Here is a 22,287-nt window from a genome sequence, read left to right as displayed (position 1 = left end):
GTAAATGGTTATCTCTCAAGAGCAATCACTGGCTGTTCATTGGTTATTACAGCGGGGGAGTTCTCGAGATCTACCTGAGCTCAAACTCCCCTCTCGCCTTGCAACGGGAGGGAGCCCCGGGCTCGAGGATCTTATGAGCTCAGGGCTCTCTCCTGGGACAGCATGCCAAACAAGCTCATAATTAATCATGAGCTAAGTGTGAACTCTTGAAATAATTATATATAAAAAATGCCCCAATAATTTAAGAATTCTACATGGGCGAATTTCTCTGCTTGTGAGTTTGCTGGACTGAACTGGTCTTTAACTGACACTGAAGGTACAGTACAGTCCAACCCAATATCCTCTTTGTCTTATATATGACCATATGATCTTTTATGTGAAGCTGCTTTGACACAATCTACATTGTAAAAGCGCTACACAAATAAAGGTGAATTGAATTTGTCACTACTAAAAAGCTCCATCTCAGCCGCTCACTGAGCAATTGAACACAGTGCTGAATATCTAGTTGGAACTTATTTGCTGTTTAATACCTTTAAAAAGTGTGTTTTCTCTAAGCCGATACAATTAAAGGTTCAGTTGATATCTGACTGCAGTTTATTGCATTGTATTTAATGCCAGCAACGTCAAGTAAAATTGAGAATGCAGTTTAATACATCATGATATCAAATTGAACTGACTCTGATCTAGATAGCTTGATCCATGTATAATTTGTTTGCTCTATGGAATGTAAAAAAAACCACTCACAGTACAGAATCTCAGAATATCATAGTGTGTGATCCATATTCCATATGACATAAATTTAGGCAAAGTGTTGAAAATGTAGGGCATGACTATTAGGTCATTTTACTGTAATGGTGTTTCCTATACTGTGGTTAAATATTAACATAAATTTTCCATATGACCGACTCCAAACCTCAGAGCCGATCATGATTAATGCAGCAAAAACCATAAGACAGTTTTCAATATTTTACAGAGTCGATCATGTAAATGTACTTATATGCATGCATTAACAGCACTAATGTCCCTTCTGTCTCTCCTCACCCTCACAGAACCTGTATGAGAGCATCAAGAGCGAACCTTTCAAAATCCCTGAGGACGACGGCAATGACCTGACGCATACGTTCTTCAACCCGGACAGAGAGGGCTGGCTGCTGAAGCTAGGTCAGTACCAGTGTCTGTAACCGTACGTTCACACCGAAAGCGGCGAGAGCGTCAAAGTAGCATGAAGTCATTCATTTTCAATGAGAGCTAGCGGCGAGGAGCAACACGGTGCATCTTCGCCGGTGTGAGCGTCGAGGAGAGTTGAAATCAAGTCAACTTTATGGTAATGAGCTATGATGCGTTTCGGCAGCAAGCAATTAGAATGAAGAAGTCCACCGCTTGAGAGGAGTTTAGAGAACACAGACCTGGGAACTTTGGTTCCGACCACAGTTGTTCCCAAGGGTTTGATTAGTGTGGTCGACGGATTTTCAATTATTTACAATGTTTTCTTACAGGAACATGCATTAAATAAGTTACTGGTGTGCATTAATGTAATATATATTTATCTTTAAAAAAGCGGGAATCTCATGTGATAGTACAAAACAGTACACATACGGACACATTGGATAATTAACTGGAGCAAAGCCACACCACATGCAAGTTGATCTTCCATTGTTAAATGTTTTATGCAAGAATGTAACTGATATGCTGCAACGGCCCCTTTAAATACGAAATCAATGTAGCGAATTTTGACGCTCTTGCCGCCGGAGCTGAAGGCAGACAGCGTTGTCGCCAGGGCAGCCAGAGCAACCTGTGTCGCTCTCACTGCTTTCGGTGTGAACGCACAGTAACTCTTCTCAAAGTACAGTCTTAAGTGCTGAGAATTCATGAAATTTCCTCTTGTATAAAAGCAAGTTATCAAATTTCTTAAAGCTTAGAATCACTCTTACTCTCCAAGTTATTTAAGACAGCTCAAGTATCTCAAGTGGTTAGGAGTTGCTAGTAGGGGTTGTGTTGGCGCTGTGGAGTTGCAGCAAAGACTAGTATAGATATACAAAGACGGTTCGCTCGCATTACTATGAAAAGTGAATAGTTCAATGCTCAGTATGACCACCACAGCAAAGGAAGTTCAGAATTTATATAGCTAGGTAGCTCTGTGTGGGAGGATTCTGTATAGATTTAATTGTTTGTTATGGCAAGCCCTGTTGTTTGGTGATTAATGTGTGCCTGCGTTCAAGTGCCTTGATTTTGACAGGAAAAAAGACATCACATCACACCCAGGTATTGTCACTGTCCTGCCGTGCTTCTAACCACGTCCTCGTGTTACCATTGAAACAGCCGTAAAGGTGATTGCCATCATGCCAATCATTGCACAAACACAGTAGCTGGAGCAAACTGGAAGCTACATGTTTTAAATGTAATCAGGGCTTATGCAACAACAATAATGTGGGCTGGTCACTTCATATTGCAACCCGGGCTCATTCTGAAAACGTACCTCTGCAGGCGTTTCTGGAGACCGCCAAATATGTCCCGGCGGCACGTTTTTCTGCATTTCTTGTTTTCGCGAATCCGCCAGAGGTCACTGTGTATGCTTTTTGAGATCACAAATTTCCGTCGCGAGTGCCATTCGCACCTGCTGTTCTCGCGTAAACCCACCAGAGGCCGCTGTTGACTCACTTTTTGACAGACTTTCTGACTGACTGAGCGAACGATCGGCTGACCCACCCTTCCCTAAACCCAACCAATCTTATCAATTTACCCGCCCATCCGGTTCTCTAAACCCAACCAACACGTTTCAAAAGCAATCCAAAACAATAAAAGCCCTCGTCTGATTTTTTTTTTACCATGTTTTTAGATTTTACCACATCCTCACCCTGCTATTCACTTGTTTGTTTTATTTTTTGGATTCTGTTTTTGTCTTACCTGCTTTCTGGAACCGCTCTTCACCGGACTCGAACCCCGTCTTTGTGATCAACTTCTCTCTGCGTCTCAGGTCCGTTGACGTACATGACGCGCTAACGGGACAAACTGGTTGCAGCTGGAATGCTGTCCATACGGAGGTAATCAATTAGCTGGTAAGCGCGAAAAGGAACGGCGTCACACCGCCCCGTAGCGTTCATTTAAAAAAATGAAATGCAGCCATACATACCTCCGGCTACATAATTCGCTGTCTCCAGAAACATCCGCAAGGCTACGTTTTCAGAATGAGCCGGTGTTGTCATATTTTGTTGCCGACTTGAAATATTTAATTCAATTGTGAGTTTAACAAGCAATTATCGAGATATCATGATTCCCCTATTCAATTATATAGTATAGGACTTGGATGCATTGCCTGAGGGGGCTGCAAATATGGCCGCAGACTTTCCTTGAAAGGGACTATTGTTGTAGAGATCTGCGTGGGACCTTTTGTTGGTGATGCCCTGCAAATTGTCAGATTAACAACACAAACAATTTTGCCACCATGCCACCATATGGCTACTTCAAGCAGTATGTTCCAAGTGAGATGTTTGAGCTGATGAGCACAATGACCAATATATATGCGGAACAAAAGTCAAGTCAAGGGTTACAAACATGCCTCAGCTTCTGAGATTGAAGTCCTTGTTGGCCTACACATGGTGATGAGCGTGCTTGGTATTCCTAGAGTGAGAATGTACTGGTCCTCCAGAATCAATATTGGAATTTTCAAGGATACCATGTGTCGAGATCGTTTTTTTTTTAACTCCGCTCCAACCTGCATGTTGTGAACAACTATGAGAGGCCTCATAGAAGTACAACTGTTTGGACCTGATGTCCACTACAAAGGACAAAAAAATACACCAAAAGAGTGATGAATTTTTTTTATAATAATTTGATCTCATTAATGGGAGCCTCAAGAACTGTGAAAATATACTTTTACATTTTTTTAAAATTTGGAACATAATTCAGGTCTGAAGGGGTTAATATTATTTATTAACTAAAATCCATCTCTTGCGGAGGTCGCTTTTTTGGATTGGCCCACATACAGTATATTGAGGCAGCCTTCATGAGTGAAATGAAATACAATGTGTTTTCCACCAATCCAATGCCAGGTGCTGAAATATAATTGGATAAATTGGCAGTGGGCGGAGTAACAGTTCAAAACAAAGACAGACATTTCGATGCAGAATGCACAATTTTAAATGAGATAACTGTAACATTGTATGTTTATCTAAACAAGTTAAAAATGTTGATTTAGCATGGTTCTTAAATATCTGCAAACATTATATGATATTTTCATGCTTTAAAAGAGTCAGAAATGTACCTACAGCACTTTTAACAACTTTAAGATAAGTCGTGCTGGAAAACATGTTGAGGTTTCTTTTCTAATGCTGTGTATATTTTAATATAAGTCTGTAAGTTTATAATAAAGTCTGTCAAATGAAAAAACTTCTCTTAGGAATTCACCACTTGGTATCAATTATTCTGAAAATTCTCTTAAAGGGCACATAGTTTACCTCTTTTTTATGATTTAATATTAATATTATGGTTCTTCTGAGTGTGCCAGTTTAGGTTCGGTTTAAAACACAATTCAGATTGTTTTATCATAATGTGTTAAAAAGTGTCATGTTGGGGGCGTGTCCACAGTTCGCTGATTTAGGGGTGTGTTGCTTCACATGTAAATTAGTTTCTGCTTCCCGCCAACGTAACAAGGGGGCGGGGCCATGAGCTCTCCCGCTCTGCTTTTGCAACAGAGTCTGACAGGCAGACAGAGAGGAGCAGGAGTGAGAGGATCTGCATTCAGTCGTACATGTACGACTCGGACACAGACCAAGCAGAGAGTACAAAATCATATGTGTCTTTGTACAGTTTTACAGCCAACTGTGTGCTAGTTTCAAGTGCCGAGCTTGTACACAGAAACAAATAACCACGCGCACTGAATTAACTTTGACTGAGGCACCGGATGCGCCGCGACACGGCACACCAGACACTCTCTGTTTCGCGGCAGAAACATGAAGTGTCCAGAATCGTCGTGCCACGCATTTTTGAATTCTAAACATAGGTTTCTATCAGCCCAGCCGTCGACTTGAGTGTACCCTGATAAAAACCTATGTTTAGAATTCTAAAACACATGCTAGTTAAGATCACGGGGAGCTTCTGGGAAGTACACATGTTTGCAAACCTACCTAAAGATACAACCCATAATTCCGATTAAAGCGATAATGTGGAGAATATTGCTCTTGTGTTGAGCCAAAATAGAGCTAGGGTGTTCCTTTAGTGATATCGCTTCGACTCACGCTGAAAATGGCGGAGGTGAATCAACAAACTGAGGATATGATGACGCGCCTGTCAATCAATATTGGTGGGCGGGGGGACCGCTCTCCTACGTAAAGTTGCGGTCTGTTTGAAAACCGCTCCTATTGTTTCATCGTTTTTTATGTTGTTAAATTGAAAAAAAAGCACTGGGTGTGCTTATATCACCCCAATATGACGGTCTATACACCATACATGCACATATGTCTGTCCAAACAGCTTGAAAAGTAGATTTTTTACCATAGGTGCCCTTTAAACTAAGATATCTACTCAGTGATTGGTCCATGTCATCATCCAAAATCCTGTTTGTTCAGTTCAGTTTATTATTCTTTGTCTCATTTAGGGTAATTAATGTGAAGCAAGAATACATGCAATACAGACCAGACAACAGAAAAACGAACAAAAACTGCAGCTAAAAACAGTTCAAAAGAGGAGCCCACGGTAAATGTCGAATAACAACGTGGCACACCAAAGTGTAGTGAATTACCTTTAAGATTCCCAGCAGGCACAGGACATCAACATTAAGTCAGATTGATGTTGTACCCCAACGTTGTGGGACGTTACATTTTGTTTTGAAATGAAATCAGGTTGACATCAGAAGCATCAGGCCAACGTCAATGTCCAACGTAGGACAGACGTTGCATTTTGGTTACTTTCCAACTCAACCTAAAAGCAACCAAACATCAAAGTCTAATGATGTTACAGCTTGACATTCTGTGGATGTTATTAATATGATGTTTATCAGACGTTGAATTTTGGTTGCCATACCTGACATGTAAATGTCAGTATTTGACGTCAATATGACGCTGGTTTATGATGTTGGCTCGACGTTGGATTTTCAACAAAATATTAACGTCATTTCATGTCATTATTGGATGTCAAAGTAACATTGTCTTTAGACGCTGATGACCTATTGGGTAAATACAACCTAATATTAACTTCGTATGACGTTGTGTGTCTGCTGAGTTGATACCTAAGATCTACTCTTACATTTGACTGAGGTAACTTTTATACGTAGCTTTGAGCCAAGAAGTCAGTTCTTACCTCTGTTTCAGTAATTCTCAGAGACTTGATAGATATGGCCCCTGATTTTTAGAGTAGAGTTTGTATGCGGCGTGAAGCAGCTAACATCCTAATGGCTTTTTCACATCAATGCGAAGGATTCCTTTAGGAGAAGAGCGACGTGTCATAGGGACAGAAAGCCCGATAAATAGATGTTTAACCTCCTGAGACCTTGCCCATTGACTTGTGTCCTCTGTAGTGGACTTTGCGTTTTCTTTAATTTTCTTTGAATTTTTTGAGCTACTCAAGTCCTGTTTTACTGTTCAGAGGACATCCTGGGCTTTCTAGTGATATGTCATTTGATTGGCGGCATGCTAGGAACAACTTCTTACACCGCATCCAAAATGGCTGACATACAAAAAAAGCACGTTTTATGGGAGGGAGAGAGGCATGTAAAATTTGGCTTTTTAAATGTTTTTTTACTATTATTATTACATATATTTGTTTATTAAAATGTCAGGAACAATACATATAGCTTTCAAAGCTGTCAACTTGTTTGTGTTTCAAAATATTGTCCTTTTTTAAATGTCCACTAGAGTGGACACCAGCACCATCTTAATGTAATTAATGACTGCATGTTGTAGGGCAGAGGTCACCAAACTTGTTCCTGGAGGGCTGGTGTCCTGCAGATTTTAGCTCCAATCCTAATCAAACACACCTGAACAAGCTAATCAAGGTCTTACAAGTTATACTTGAAACATCCAGGCAGGTGTGTTGAGGCAAGTTGGAGCTAAACCCTGCAGGGACACCGGTCCTCCAGGACCGAGACTGGTGACCCCTGTTGTAGGGAGCAGAACTGAAGCAGAGAGGATTCTTCATAAGATAGTTGAGGGAGACTCTGACAATCAGAAAATTAAAGATTTAGAGACAATTAGAGTATAACGATCAGTTTTAAATCACTTTTATGTTAAATTTGTTTTGGATTAACATCACTTTTTTTGTTTTGTTTTGTTTTGTTGAGTTCGGCTCTCTTTCAGACTAAACTGTTTCAGGAATTTCAATACAAAAGGAAAACATGGCTTTTGTTTTGTTTTTGTTACATTAATATTAGATTTTTATCCCTTTACAGCCACATCCTGTACAGTTTTGTTGTCTGAGTGGCAGTCGTTTTGAACTAAAATGGTCCTGTGGTCCACTACAATGGACATGCTGTAAAATTAAAAATAAAAACAAAAAAAGTAAAAACTCTAAATTGTAGAATTTTTTTTTTTTTACCCAATGGATGTAGGAATTTACAGAAGAAAAATTCTTCAGGTCTCAGGATATAGTCTCTAATGAAAAAGAGTAATACAAAAGTAGACAAAAAAGAGATGCAGAAAGCGAGTGTACATTCTTTTAGATAGCTATGAGTCAATTACTTTTTAAATGTTAAGATTTGCTGACAAAATGATATTTTAATTTGTAAATTCCGAGGGCTTGGATCTGATTTGGAAGAAAAGAAAGACACATACAGTAATTAAAGAAACAGTACACTTAAAAAGGAAAATCCAGTCACTATATACTTACCGTCCACTCATTTCAGACCCGTTTCTTTCTTATGTTGAAATCAAAAGAAGGTATAGAAGATTACAGTGTTTCTTTTTTTGTCTAGCTACTGTTATCTACACCAGTGTTTCCCAACCCTGTTCCTGGAGGCACACCAACAGCACATATTTTGTATGTCTCCCTTTTCTGACCCATTAACTTCAGGTGTTGGAGTCTCTTCTGATGTTATGATAAGTTGATTCAGGTGTGTTTGATTAGGGAGAGGTTGAAAATGTGGACTGTTGGTGTGCCTTCAGGAACAGGGTTGGGAAACACTGATCTACACTATAAAAAAACATCCGTAAATTAGCAGTTTTCCGTATTTTGTCATGAATGTTTTTATTTTTCCCCATTTATTTATGCTTTTGAATTGCATTATGTGAACTTGATCTTTCTTCCAACAACTTTTAACCTTGAAAAGTTAAAAAATCCAGTTTTTTATTAACATTTTTAATAGTTTAAAGTGATATATTGTCTGGGTTGGTGTTGTATATTACTCTACAAAACCCTTGTAATAAACTGCCAGTACATTTTCTGTTATTTTAAAGACTTATTCTTTGTATAATATTTATCATACTATATATTAACATACTATATTATTTCAAGCTACTAAAATGTCAATAAAAGTCACTTTGTTAGACTGTAGAGTTGAATTTTAAAAAGTCGACAGAGCAGAGATGAATGTCCCATAATGCAATTTACAACCATAAATGAACAGAAAACACTTGTGAATCACAAAAAAACAGAAACAAATTTTTTACACTCGAGCATTCTTCAAAATATCTTAATTTGTGTTCAACAAGAAAAAAAAAGCTTGAGGGTGAGTAAATGAGTCAACTGAGGAGTGTTTCTATAAGAAAAAAAAACACCCAATTGAAACTTTAAGCAACTTCCATGTAAACTGATGGAACACTGTTCACGGCCTGTTTTTACTTCATAATCTGATGTAAAAAGAATCTGGCAAGCTCTAATCTGATTGGACAACATTAAGCTTCTTTTTCAGTCCGTCTGGGTTCAGACTTGTGTTTTAACTGTAAGTGGTGCTTACGAGTGTTTCTGAGGGGAAAACAAATAGTATATTGTGCCATTTTCTGTGGTAGGTTTGAGCTGATAATGATTCGGTGTGATCAGAGATTACATTATTTGAGTTTTTAGCTTGGTCCTTGAGTTGTGCCTGTGATTTCCGAAAAGCAGAAAGTCTATGGGTCAAATGAGAAGGCGTCCTTTAAACCACTAGGGTTTACTCACTTGTCAGCAAGTTTTAATAATTGCTCCCAATCAGTACCGGTCAATACCTAAATGCTAGGTTGCTGCCGGAAGTGGTGTTAGTGAGGCCAACAGGGGGCGCTCAACCTGCGGTCTGTGTGGGTCCTAACGCCCCAGTGTATTGATGAGGACTCTATACTGCTCAGTGAGCGCCGTCTTTCAGATGAGACGTTAAATTGAGGTCTTGACTCTCTATGGTCGTTAAAAATCCAAGGATGTCCTTCGAAAAAAGAGTAGGGGTTTAACCCCGGCATCCTGGCCAAATTTGCCCACTGGCCTCTGTCCATCAGGGCCTCCTAACCATCCCCATATCATAATTGGCTTCATCACTCTCTCCTCTCCACCAATTAGCGGGTGTGTGGTGTGCCATCTGGCGCAATATGGCTGCCGTCATGTCATCCAGGTGGAAAAAAATTGTGTAAAGCCATTTGAGTGTCCAGAAAATAAATGTAAGGAATTATTATTATTATTATTATTAATTTAAAATATTGAAATTATTAAAAAACATATATTTATATAAACATTACATAAAATTATGAACAATTGTACAATTACTTATTATTTAATGCGTACAGGGCAGAATAAGAATGTTGTTTCATTCTAACTATATCTATATAACTATATATTTCTCTCTGAATTAGAATGGAATAATTTTCCTTCATATTTTAACCCCAAGCGGAACTCTTACTAGTGATTAGACACACTGATATACAGTTGAAGGCAAAATTATTAGGCAATTATTATTACAGTGCTCAGCATATATAAGTACACCCCTCACAAATCTATCTTTTAAATTCATATTTTTAATAGGAAGCTATACAATATTATATTTGTGAATAAACATTAGATTAGTCAGTACTGAAGCCAAATCTGGAGCTTATCTAACAAAATAACTTGTGGTAAAACTTAGTACACCCAAATTTAGATGTTATTGAAAAATATTAAATACAAATTTAAAGATGAGAAAAAATATCAAGAGAAGCAAAAAATTGAAAAATTTTGTAGATTGTTATAATTTTTGCAATATTTTGCTTGAATTTAATTGTATGATCTTTCCATATCTAAATATGTTTGATCACTAATATATTATTTTAATAAATATATCTGTTTCATAAATCTATTTTGTTTAAATGCACCAAAAACATTGCCTATATTCACTGAATTGCTAATATTCACAAAAATATTAATTTTCAAAATGGGGTGTACTCAATTCTGCCGAGCACCGTATAACATTTTAATTTAATTTTAAAGTGATGGAATGAAATGATGGAATTAAAAAAACTATTATATAATCAAACAATTAAATGCTTATGTCTTAACTTTTTCATTTTGTGGCAAGCAGTCATGTAATAAGCAGGATAAAGTACATCCAGGCGGTTGCCAACAGCTGCCAATAAACCTGTCGGGCTTTATTATTTGATTACAACCGTCTTGATGTACTTTATCCCGCTTATTACATGAATATTTACATTTACATTTACATTTAGTCATTTAGCAGACGCTTTTATCCAAAGCGACTTACAAATGAGGACAAGGAAGCAATTTACACATCTATAAGAGCAACAGTGAATAAGTGCTATAGACAAGTTTCAGGTGTGTAAAGTCTAAGAAGCAAAGCATTAGTTAAAAATTTTTTTTTTTTTTTTTTTGTTTTTTTTTTTTTTTTTTGGAGAGAGAGAGAGGGCACCATTAGTGGTATAGCCAGAGAGGCAGTTGAAGATTAGGAAGGAAAGTGGAGACTAAACAGTTGCGTTTTTAGTCGTTTCTTGAAGACAGCAAGTGACTCTGCTGTTCTGATGTAGTTAGGGAGTTCATTCCACCAACTGGGCAGATTGAATGTGAGAGTTCGGGAAAGTGATTTCTTCCCTCTTTGGGATGGAACCACGAGACGACGTTCATTCACAGAACGCAAGTTTCTGGAGGGCACATATATCTGCAGAAGTGAGAGCAGATATGAAGGAGCCAAGCTAGAGGTCACTTTGTAAGCAAACATCAGAGCTTTGAATTTGATGCGGGCAGCAACTGGCAGCCAGTGCAAACGGGTGAGTAGCGGAGTGACATGTGCTCTTTTGGGTTCATCATAGACCACTCGTGCTGCTGCGTTCTGAAGCAGCTGAAGAGGTTTGATAGAACTAGCTGGTAGCCCGGCTAGCAGAGAGTTGCAATAGTCCAGTTTGGAGAGAACAAGAGCTTGAACAATGAGTTGAGCTGTATGTTCAGATAGGAAGGGTCGGACCTTTCTGATGTTGTAGAGTGCGAATCTGCAAGATCGAGCAGTTCTAGAAATGTGGTCAGAGAAGTTCAGTTGGTCATCAATTGTTACTCCAAGGCTTTTTACCATTTTGGATGCAGTGATGGTTGCTCCGTCCATCTGGATTGAAAAGTTATGGTGAAGAGTCGGGTTGGCAGAAACTTCAAGCATTTCCGTTTTCGTGAGGTTAAGCTGGAGATGATGATCTTTCATCCAGTGTGAAATGTCTGACAGGCAGGCTGAAATGCGAGCTGGAACAGAGGGATCGTCAGGGTGAAAAGAGAGGTATAGCTGGGTGTCATCAGCATAGCAGTGGTAGGAAAAACCATGTTTCTGGATGACTGTTCCTAAAGATGCCGTGTAGATAGAGAAGAGAAGTGGCCCAAGAACAGAGCCCTGAGGTACCCCAGTGTTTAGATGCTGTAGGTTGGACACTTCTCCCCTCCACGACACCCTGAATGACCTGTCCGAGAGGTAGGAACTGAACCATTGAATAACAGTGCCTGCGACCCCCAGTGACTCAAGCGTAGATAGCAGGATCTGGTGGTTTACAGTGTCAAAAGCAGCTGATAAATCCAGCAAGATGAGGACAGATGATTTAGAGTCTGCTTTAGCCAGTCTGAGATCCTCCACGACTGAGAGCAGGGCAGTCTCAGTTGAGTGGCCTTTCTTAAAGCCAGATTGCTTGTTGTCCATGAGGTTGTTTTGAGTAAGAAAGTCTAGGACTTGATTGAACACTACTTTCTCCAAAATCTTGGCCATGAATGGAAGCAGGGATACCGGTCGGTAGTTTTCAAGTAGCATTTGATCCAGGTTGGGTTTCTTTAGCAGTGGGGTTACCCTAGCCTGCTTAAATGAAGTAGGGAATAGACCAGAGTCAAGAGATGTGTTAATTATGTGAGTCAGTGTTGGTATGACTGCAGGAGTCACAAAATGTTTAAGTTAGACACAAAATATCATTCTGAGCCATAATAGTTTATTAATTCTTTAATTAAACGCAAAGCTGATAGAAACGAGAAAGGCTGAATGGAGTATACACTAACCTATGCATTAGTCAGTCTCCAAAAGTTAAAAACAGGGGCTTGAAAGCTGAAAAATATATCAAAATATAGTTAAAAATACAAAACAACCAAATGCTGTATAGAAAATTACATTTTAATTACAGAAAACTCAAATTTAAAGCGTGAAACAAAAGACCCTGATATTCCATGACTAAAAATTCTATATATATATATATATATATATATATATATATATATATATATATATATATATATAGAGAGAGAGAGAGAGAGAGAGAGAGAGAGAGAGAGAGAGAGAGAGAGAGAGAGAGAGAGAGAGAGAGAGATAGATAGATAGATAGATAGATAGATAGATATATGGAATATCAGGGTCTTTTGTTTGTCACTTTAAATTTGAGTTTTCTGTAATCAAAATGTAATTTTATATACAGTATTTGGTTGTTTTGTATTTTTAACTATATTTAGATATATTTTTCAGCTTTCATGCCCCTGTTTTTGACTTTTGGTGACTGACTAATGCATAGGTTAATATATATATATATATATATATATATATATATATATATATATATATATATATATATATATATATATATATATATATATATATATATATATATATATATATTATTCCATCACTTTAAAATTAAATTAAAATGTTATACGGTGCTCGGCAGAATTGAGTACACCCCATTTAAAAAATTAATATTTTTGTGAATATTAGCAATTCAGTGAATATAGGCAATGTTTTTGGTGCATTTAAACAAAAGAGATTTATGAAACAGATATATTTATTAAAATAATATATTAGTGATCAAACATATTTAGATATGGAAAGATTATACAATTAAATTCAAGCAAAATATTGCAAAAATTATTACAACCTAAAAATTTTGTCATTTTTTTGCTTCTCTTGATATTTTTTCTCTTTTTTAAATTTGTATTCAATATTTTTCAATAACATCTAAATTTGGGTGTACTAAGTTTTACCACAAGTTATTTTGTTAGATAAGCTCCAGATTTGGCTTCAGTACTGACTAATCTAATGTTTATTCACACATATAATATTGTATAGCTTCCTATTAAAAATATGAATTTAAAAGATAGATTTGTGAGGGGTGTACTTATATATGCTGAGCACTGTAATAATAATTGCCTAATAATTTTGCCTTCAACTGTATATCAGTGTGTCTAATCACTAGTAAGAGTTCCGCTTGAGGTTAAAATATAAGAAAAATTATTCCATTATTATTATATTGCTAAAATTCCTTGACTTTCTGGAAGTTCCATGACCTGTGTTAAAGTGAAGCTGGTATAAATGATGGTATAGATCTGTCCTTCTTACATACCTCCTGCAGACACAGACGGTCACATGACAGAAAATTAAAACCTGAGATCAGAGCATAGGAAAACAAGGAAGGTCCAACATCAACGCATTAGAAAACAAAGCGCCAGAACAACGCACAACCCAAACACACATTACTGTGATCATGGCAAAAACAAAGTAAGTTAGTTATTAAACATAACGTTTAAAAATATGTTGAAAAAAACTATTTTCTTCATTAAATAACAATATTCTAAAAACAGTTTAAATTATGAACACTATTAAAAAACATCTTGCATTTGAAATTCCATCAGAATCATTGTTGGCATCCATAAATCTTTGACCTCCATGCTTAGCTTCTTGCTCGTAACTTTTATAACATGGGTTCGGTAGTTCACATGCTCCCGTGAAAGTGTTGTAGTACGTGACTGAATAAGAGGGACATTGAACACACAAATAGTCAAAAGAGACGACTCTAAATGCAAAACAGGGCCGTAATGAGCAGTTATTAAGTAAACTAGACATTCTGCCGATGGTCAAACGTCTGGCTGTGCAACATTAGGTCTGTCAGAGGGGGCAAAATTCCAGACATCCTCAAACGAAGCCCTGCAGGGCTGACTTTACAAACGCTGCATTGTTGTCCTTCTCTTTCATCTGGATGAGCCTCTTTTATTTGTTTGTCAAGCGTCAAATGGCACTTGTTTGTGTTTTTCTGATGTCCCGTCTCCTTTATCTCCAAACATTACCTGTGTTGTTTTTACCCTAATGTGTGTTTGGGTTGTGTGTTGTGCTGGCGCTTTGTTTTCTAATGCGTTGATGCTGGACATTCCTTCTTGTTTTCCTATGCTCTGATCTCAGGTTTTAATTTTCTGTATGTGACCGTCTGTGTCTACAGGAGGTACGTAAGAAGGACAGATCTATACCATCATTTATACCAGCTTCACTTTAACACAGGTCATGGAACTTCCAGAAAGTCAAAGAATTTTTTGTCATGGAATGTCAGGGTCTTTTTGTTTCTCGTGTTCAGTATCTATCTATCTATCTATCTATCTATCTATCTATCTATCTATCTATCTATCTATCTATCTATCCATCTATCCATCCATCCATCCATCCATCCATCCATCCATCCATCCATCCATCCATCCATCCATCCATCCATCCATCCATCCATCCATCCATCCATCTATCGATCTATCTATAAATATATCTATCTATCTATCTATCTATCTATCTATCTATCGATCTATCTATAAATATATCTATCTATCTATCGATCTATCTATAAATATATCTATCTATCTATCTATCTATCGATCTATGTATAAATATATCTATCTATCTATCGATCTATCTATAAATATATCTATCTATCTATACATAGTTATTTTGCATTGTTTTACAAACGTTGTTATGTTTTTTTTTGTGCTATATACAGTTCTATTTTTCAGCTGTCATGCTGAAAACAACTCTTTGGTGTCATCTTGTGACTGAATAATGTGTAGGTTAGTGTATGCTCCATTCAGCTTTTTTTGTTTCTGTCAGTTTTGCATTTAATTAAAGAATTAATAAACTACACTACCTGACAAAAGTTTTGTTGTCGATCCCAGTTGTGAAAGCAACAAATAATAACTTGACTTCAGGTTGATAGTTTGGAAAAGTGGTGTCATGGATTGGTCAGGCTCTCACGACCCCCACTCACGAAGATCACCATCACCTGACTTCTAATGAGCACACAGCTGCATCACATTCACGAGCACCAGATAAAAGCACAGCACTCCAGTCGCTCATTGTCCGGGCTCGTCTCGACGAAAGCGGACAACTGAGCGACCACTCAGCGTAGTCATCCTCAGCTAAAACAAACGATTTACTTACCTGTTCTCTTTGTATTCCTCCTAGTCTTCCTGGTCCTCCCGAATCGTCCTGTCTTCCAGTCCTTCCAAGTCTGTGTCATCCTCTGTCAGCTGTATCTGGTGTGTGCTGTCCATCCTCGTGTATTCCTGTTACCCAGCCACGGAGGAAAAGACCCCAACATCATTCCTGATCCTCCTGGCTATCCTTCATGTGCTCCTTGTTGTCATTTAATAAACACCCTAACGTTTCCTTACCTCTGTCTCCTGTCCGCTTCATAACAGAAGCCCGGACCTATAACGACGACAACATGAGCACCCCCCGATCACCTTCAAGAGCTGGTGGACCAGTTGAAGCGGATTCTACAGCCACCAGCTCCACTTTCCAACGCACCACCAGCACCGAGCACTTCCGCCTCCACAGTTTCTTCTTCTTCGGCCCTTCCTTCCAGTCCCATGGCCCGACCAGCGCCCTACTCAGGCGGAGCGGGGGAGTGCAATGGTTTTCTGTTACAATGTTCCCTCATATTCGAAATGCAACCTTCTCTATATCCCACAGATAAGTCGAAGATCGCCTACATCGTATCTCTACTCTCTGGACCTGCACTTAAATGGGCTGAGACGATCTGGAACCAAGCCGGGCCGGTCATGAATTCCATCACTACCTTCACGGAGTATTTCAAAGAGGTGTTTGGACGTTCTGATGGGGAAGTAGCCGCTGGAGAGCAGCTGTATCATCTAAAGCAAGGTTACTCTATCTACACAGGAATATGCTCTCCGGTTTCGCACTCTAGCAGCTGCAAGTGGATGGAATGAGAGATCGTTGTTGACCACGTACCGGCTCGGCTTGGAACCCACTCTCCGAATCCAACTGGCCACATTAGATGATACAATGGGTCTGGAGAGATTCATCCAACATTCTCTCCGATGTTCCGATCGTCTCCGTTCCTATCAACAGGACACCATCACCCCCTCGTCTGCACTCCTCCAATCGCCTGAGTCAACAGCCTCTCCAGAACCAGAACCCATGATAATAGAGTCTGGAAGACTGACATCAGCGGAACGACAGAGGAGGCTGACCCGGGGTCTGTGTCTATACTGCGGTGTCAGTGGACACACCCGTATGGAGTGTCCCCTTCGTCCCATTCGGACTTCAGTGAGTGTATTCAGTACGAATATTGAACAATGTAAACCACTTACTACCACCGTACAAATAACTACTGCCTCTATTTCTCTCCTTGTCACAGCCCTCATCGACTCCGGGTCAGCAGGGAACTTCATCTCCCAATCCCTCTGTCGTCAACTCCACCTCCGTACTGAGGCGTCCTCGCATATATACCAGATACAACCGATAACCCAGTGCACTCGATCTTCGACCCGTATCCATCGACAATGCGAAGACATCCTTCTTCAAGTGGGGTTGTTACATCAAGAGAGGATTCAATTTCTGGTTCTGGAGGGTGCAAATATGGACATCATTCTAGGGCGCCCGTGGCTGGTGAAGCACGATCCCATCATCTCTTGGGGCACAGGAGAGATAAAGAAATGGGGATCTGGATGTACACCTGCCTGTTTTCCAAATCTCCCTCTTCAAGGTCGGAACCCCATTTCTTTGTTTGCAACATCGGTCGAGAGCCCTCCTGAGAAGCAGTCTATCCACATTCCTAAGGAGTACAGCTCCTTTCATGATGTCTTCTGCCCCAAGAGAGCTTCCCAGCTACCGCCGCATCGGCCATGGGACTGCGCAATCGACCTAGTTCCAGATGCCCAGTTGCCAAGAGGTAGGATCTACCCGCTCTCGCTTCCAGAGAATCAGGCAATGGAAGATTACATAAGGGAGGCTCTGAGTCAGGGGTACATACGTCACTCAAAATCACCAGCCGCCTCAAGCTTCTTCTTTGTGGCCAAGAAGGACGGAGGGCTGCGTCCATGCATCGACTACAGGGTCCTAAATAACGGTACAGTAAAATACCGATATCCCCTTCCTCTGGTACCAGCCGCTTTGGAACAGCTCCGAGAAGCTAAAGTCTTCACTAAATTGGACCTCCGCAGCGCGTATAATCTGATAAGAATACGTGAGGGGGACCAATGGAAGACAGCATTCGTGACCCCTACTGGCCACTATGAATATGAGGTCATGCCTTACGGTCTGGTCAACGCCCCCTCCGTATTCCAAAACTTCATTCATGAAGTCCTCCGGGAGTTTCTTCACCACTGTGTAATAGTGTACATAGATGACATCCTCATTTACTCCCGGAGTGAGGCCGAACATCGCCAACACGTTGCGGAGGTCCTACACACATTGAGAGAACATCACCTCTACCTCAAAGCGGAGAAATGCTCATTCCACCAGAAGTCGATTCATTTCTTGGGATACATCATTGACCAAACCGGTATACGTATGGATGGGAAGAAAATTGAGGCTGTTCTATCCTGGTCAGAACCCACTTCCATTAAGGAGCTCCAGAGGTTTCTTGGGTTTGCTAACTTTTATAGACGGTTTATCAAGGACTACAGCAGGATTACATCACCTCTCACTAATCTCCTCAAGGGTAAACCCAAAGGACTGGAGTGGACCAAAGAAGCAGCCGCAGCCTTCCGCCTTCTTAAGAAGGAGTTCACAAGGGCCCCACTCCTGACTCATCCTGACCCAAATCTTCCTTTCGTGGTGGAAGTGGACGCATCCACCACCGGCGTCGGGGCAGTATTATCTCAACATCATGATACACCGCCCCGACTGCATCCCTGTGCCTATTTCTCTCGGAAGTTGAGCCCGGCGGAGCAGAATTACAGCATAGGAGACAGGGAGCTTCTAGCAATCAAGCTAGCCTTGGAGGAGTGGCGTCACTGGTTGGAGGGAGCCAAACATCCGTTCCAGGTGATCACAGATCACAAAAACCTCCAATACATCAAAGAGGCCAAGAGACTATGTCCACGTCAAGCCAGATGGTCACTTTTCTTCTCACGTTTTGATTTCTCCATTTCCTATCGTCCAGGACCCAAGAATCTAAGAGCAGACGCTCTCTCTCGTTTACACGAGCATCACGATCATGAAGAACTCCCAACGAAGATTCTTCCCGAACACATCTCCATTTGTCCGATCACCTGGAACGCTCCTCCAGTCGTTGCCACTCCGGAAGCCCCTGCTCCGCCGGGATGCCCTCCTCATCGGCAGTTCATACCACCTGAACACCGGGTAGATCTGATCCACTCCTTACATACCTCGCTAGGCACTGGACATCCAGGGATCAACAATACTCTCTCGCTAGTATCCCAACGATTCTGGTGGCCAAACATGGCAAGGGATGTGAGGCAATATGTTCAGGGCTGTAAGGACTGTGCCCAATCCAAGAGCCCACGTCATCTACCCGCTGGAAAGCTCCATCCCTTGCCGATTCCGAACCGTCCCTGGTCACACCTAGGAGTGGACTTTATCACTGACCTCCCTTCGTCAGAAGGTAATACCTGTATTCTAGTCATAGTAGATAGATTCTCAAAGTTTGTCAAACTAATCCCTCTGAAAGGTCTTCCCACAGCCTTTGAAACTGCCGACAATATCTTTAATCAAGTCTTCAGGTCATTTGGTATTCCAGAAGATATTGTGTCGGACAGAGGTCCACAGTTCATCTCACGTCTATGGAAAGCCTTCTTCAAGCTCCTAGGTGTGGCCGTCAGCCTCTCTTCTGGATATCATCCCCAAACCAACGGGCAGACAGAGAGGAAGATTCAGGAGGTGGGACGGTTCCTGAGGACCTTCTGCAGTGGTCACCAGAACTCCTGGAGCCAGTATTTGGGCTGGGCAGAATATGCCCAAAATTCACTGCGGCAACCCTCCACCGGACTCACGCCATTCCAGTGCGTCCTGGGCTTCCAACCACCGCTCTTTCCCTGGGATGGCGAACCATCTGATGTCCCCGCAGTGGATCACTGGTTCCGGGAGAGCGAGAGAGTCTGGGACGAGGCTCATCAACATCTGCAGAGGGCAGTCCGTCGAAGCAAGGTAACCGCCGATAGGAGAAGGTCTGAAGAACCCAGATACACACCCGGACAAAAGGTGTGGCTATCCACCCGGGACATACGCATGCGACTGCCCTCTCGCAAGTTAAGTCCCCGATTTGTTGGTCCCTTCACCATCGTGGAACAGGTTAACCCCGTCACCTACAAACTACAATTACCCTCTCACTACCGTATTCACCCTACATTCCACGTATCACTCCTGAAACCCTATCACGATCCTGTTCTTCCCTCCACAGAGCCTGACCACGAAGAGGAACCCCCTCCTCCACTGCTCCTAGAAGAAGGAGCCGTCTACGCAGTGAAGGAGATCTTGCGTTCCCGACGTCGTGGTGGCCAGTTGGAGTACCTGGTGGACTGGGAAGGGTACGGCCCCGAAGAAAGGACATGGGTTCCCAGAGCTGATATTCTCGATCCTAGTCTCATGGTGGAGTTTCATGAGAGCCACCCTGAGTTCCCAGCGCCTAGAGGCAGAGGGAGACCACCACGGCGTCGGAGGTGTCGGCCCTCAGGAGCGGGCCCTGGGGAGGGGGGTACTGTCATGGATTGGTCAGGCTCTCACGACCCCCACTCACGAAGATCACCATCACCTGACTTCTAATGAGCACACAGCTGCATCACATTCACGAGCACCAGATAAAAGCACAGCACTCCAGTCGCTCATTGTCCGGGCTCGTCTCGACGAAAGCGGACAACTGAGCGACCACTCAGCGTAGTCATCCTCAGCTAAAACAAACGATTTACTTACCTGTTCTCTTTGTATTCCTCCTAGTCTTCCTGGTCCTCCCGAATCGTCCTGTCTTCCAGTCCTTCCAAGTCTGTGTCATCCTCTGTCAGCTGTATCTGGTGTGTGCTGTCCATCCTCGTGTATTCCTGTTACCCAGCCACGGAGGAAAAGACCCCAACATCATTCCTGATCCTCCTGGCTATCCTTCATGTGCTCCTTGTTGTCATTTAATAAACACCCTAACGTTTCCTTACCTCTGTCTCCTGTCCGCTTCATAACAAGTGGCAGAAGGTACATTTTTTCCGATAAATCATCTGTTGAACTGCATCCCAATCATCACCAAAAAGTGCAGATGATCTTTTGGAACCCACATGGAGCCAAGATTCTCATAGAAATCCGTCAAGTTTGGTGAAGCAAAAATCGTGGTTTGGGGTTACATTCAGTATGGGGCAGGCGAGAGATTTGTGCTGCCCATTACATTACAACAGAAGAGGGCAAATTCTTCAGCAGGATAGCACTCCTCATACTTCACCCTCTACATCAAAGTTTCTGAAAGCAAAGAAAGTCAAGGTGCTCCAGGATTGGCCAGCCCAGTCACCTGACATGAACATTATTGAGCATGTCTGGAGTAAGATGAAGGATGAAGCATTGAAGATGAATCCAAAGAATCTTAATGAACTCCGGGAGTCCTGCAAGAACGCTTTCTTTGCCATTCCGGATGACTTTATTAATAAGTTATTGGAGTCATTGCAGAGATGTATGGATGCAGTCCTCGAAGCTCATGGGAGTCATACACAACATTAATTATTTTTCCGCTGCACCATGACTTTATATTCTATGCTGTACATTATTTCTGTTAAGTGACAAGACTTTTGTCTAAAGTTAGACCTTACTGTCCTAATTAAATAATTAAAAATCAAGCCATGATCATATTTTAATCAGGTAAAATAAGCGTAATCTAAAGATCTTTGCCTTTCATATAAGCCCCTTCTGATAGCAAATGATCAACTAGAAGGTATTATTTGTTGTTCCTAAAACTTGGATAGGCAACCAGACTTTGGTCAGGTAGTGTATTATGGCTCAGAACAATGTTTTGTGTCTAATTTATACATTTTGTGGCAAATACCACTTTAATATGTGGGATAAACTACATAAAGGTGGTTGTAATCACTGAATAAAGCCCAACAGGTTTATTGGCAGCTTTTGTATAAGACTTTCTGATGAAGATGTATAAGAGATTCTGTGAAAACAACCGCCTGGATGTACTTTATGCAACTTGTTACATGACTGCTTGCAACACAATGAAAAAGTTAGACACAAGCATTATTCTGAGCTATAATAGTTTCTTGTTATCGGCGAATAACATACCTTGGAATGTCCTGACTGACCAATCAGAGTCAAGTATTCCAGACAGCCATGTAATAATCTGCGATAACAACTGCCTACACTGTAAACAAAAATATCTGTTAATTAACAGTTTCAACCCAGACAATATAATCACTTTAAACTGTTAAAAATGGTAACAAAACCTTTATTATTATATTATTGTTGTATTATTACAACCTTTGTCACTTTTTCGAAGATCAAGGTCCCATAATGCAATTCAAAAGCATGAAAATACCAAAATATGGAAATCAGCTAATTTGCGGATAGTTTTTTACAGTGTAGATGTACATTATCTCTTGCATAACACAACAGTGGTCTGTTTTTGCATTGATTAGATCTCATGGAAATCATCACAATCTGGTCTTGATTTATGTAAAGCTGCTTTAACACAATCTACATTGTAAAAGTGCTATAAAGATTACATGACATGACTTTATAGAAATTCAGCTTCGAAAGTCAGGGAAATTGATATATGGCATTTGAGTCTCTCCTAATTGTTCGTCGAGATCTTCATCCTTCCCGCCTGTAAGGATATGCATATTGTTGGTTTGCTCCGCTTTAGCCGGCTGCTGTTTCGGGGGTCACGGGTCAGTTTAGTGCACATGGTGTGA

General features: G+C 40.7%; 1 protein-coding gene across 2 annotated transcripts in view; it reads left to right on the top strand.

The window, feature by feature from the left end:
- The window catches only part of cyth3b (cytohesin 3b), a 120,327-nt gene that overhangs the window by 81,533 nt on the left and 16,507 nt on the right, over positions 1-22,287 (top strand). For both annotated transcript variants that reach the window (XM_056454266.1, XM_056454264.1), the window contains exon 9: positions 1,050-1,161. In XM_056454266.1, coding sequence (XP_056310241.1) covers positions 1,050-1,161 — 112 coding nt within the window. The remainder of the gene's footprint in view (positions 1-1,049; positions 1,162-22,287) is intronic.

Source organism: Danio aesculapii, chromosome 3 (genome assembly GCF_903798145.1).
Source record: "Danio aesculapii chromosome 3, fDanAes4.1, whole genome shotgun sequence".
NCBI classification, from domain to species: domain Eukaryota; kingdom Metazoa; phylum Chordata; class Actinopteri; order Cypriniformes; family Danionidae; genus Danio; species Danio aesculapii.
This window is presented reverse-complemented; position numbering and strand designations above follow the sequence as displayed.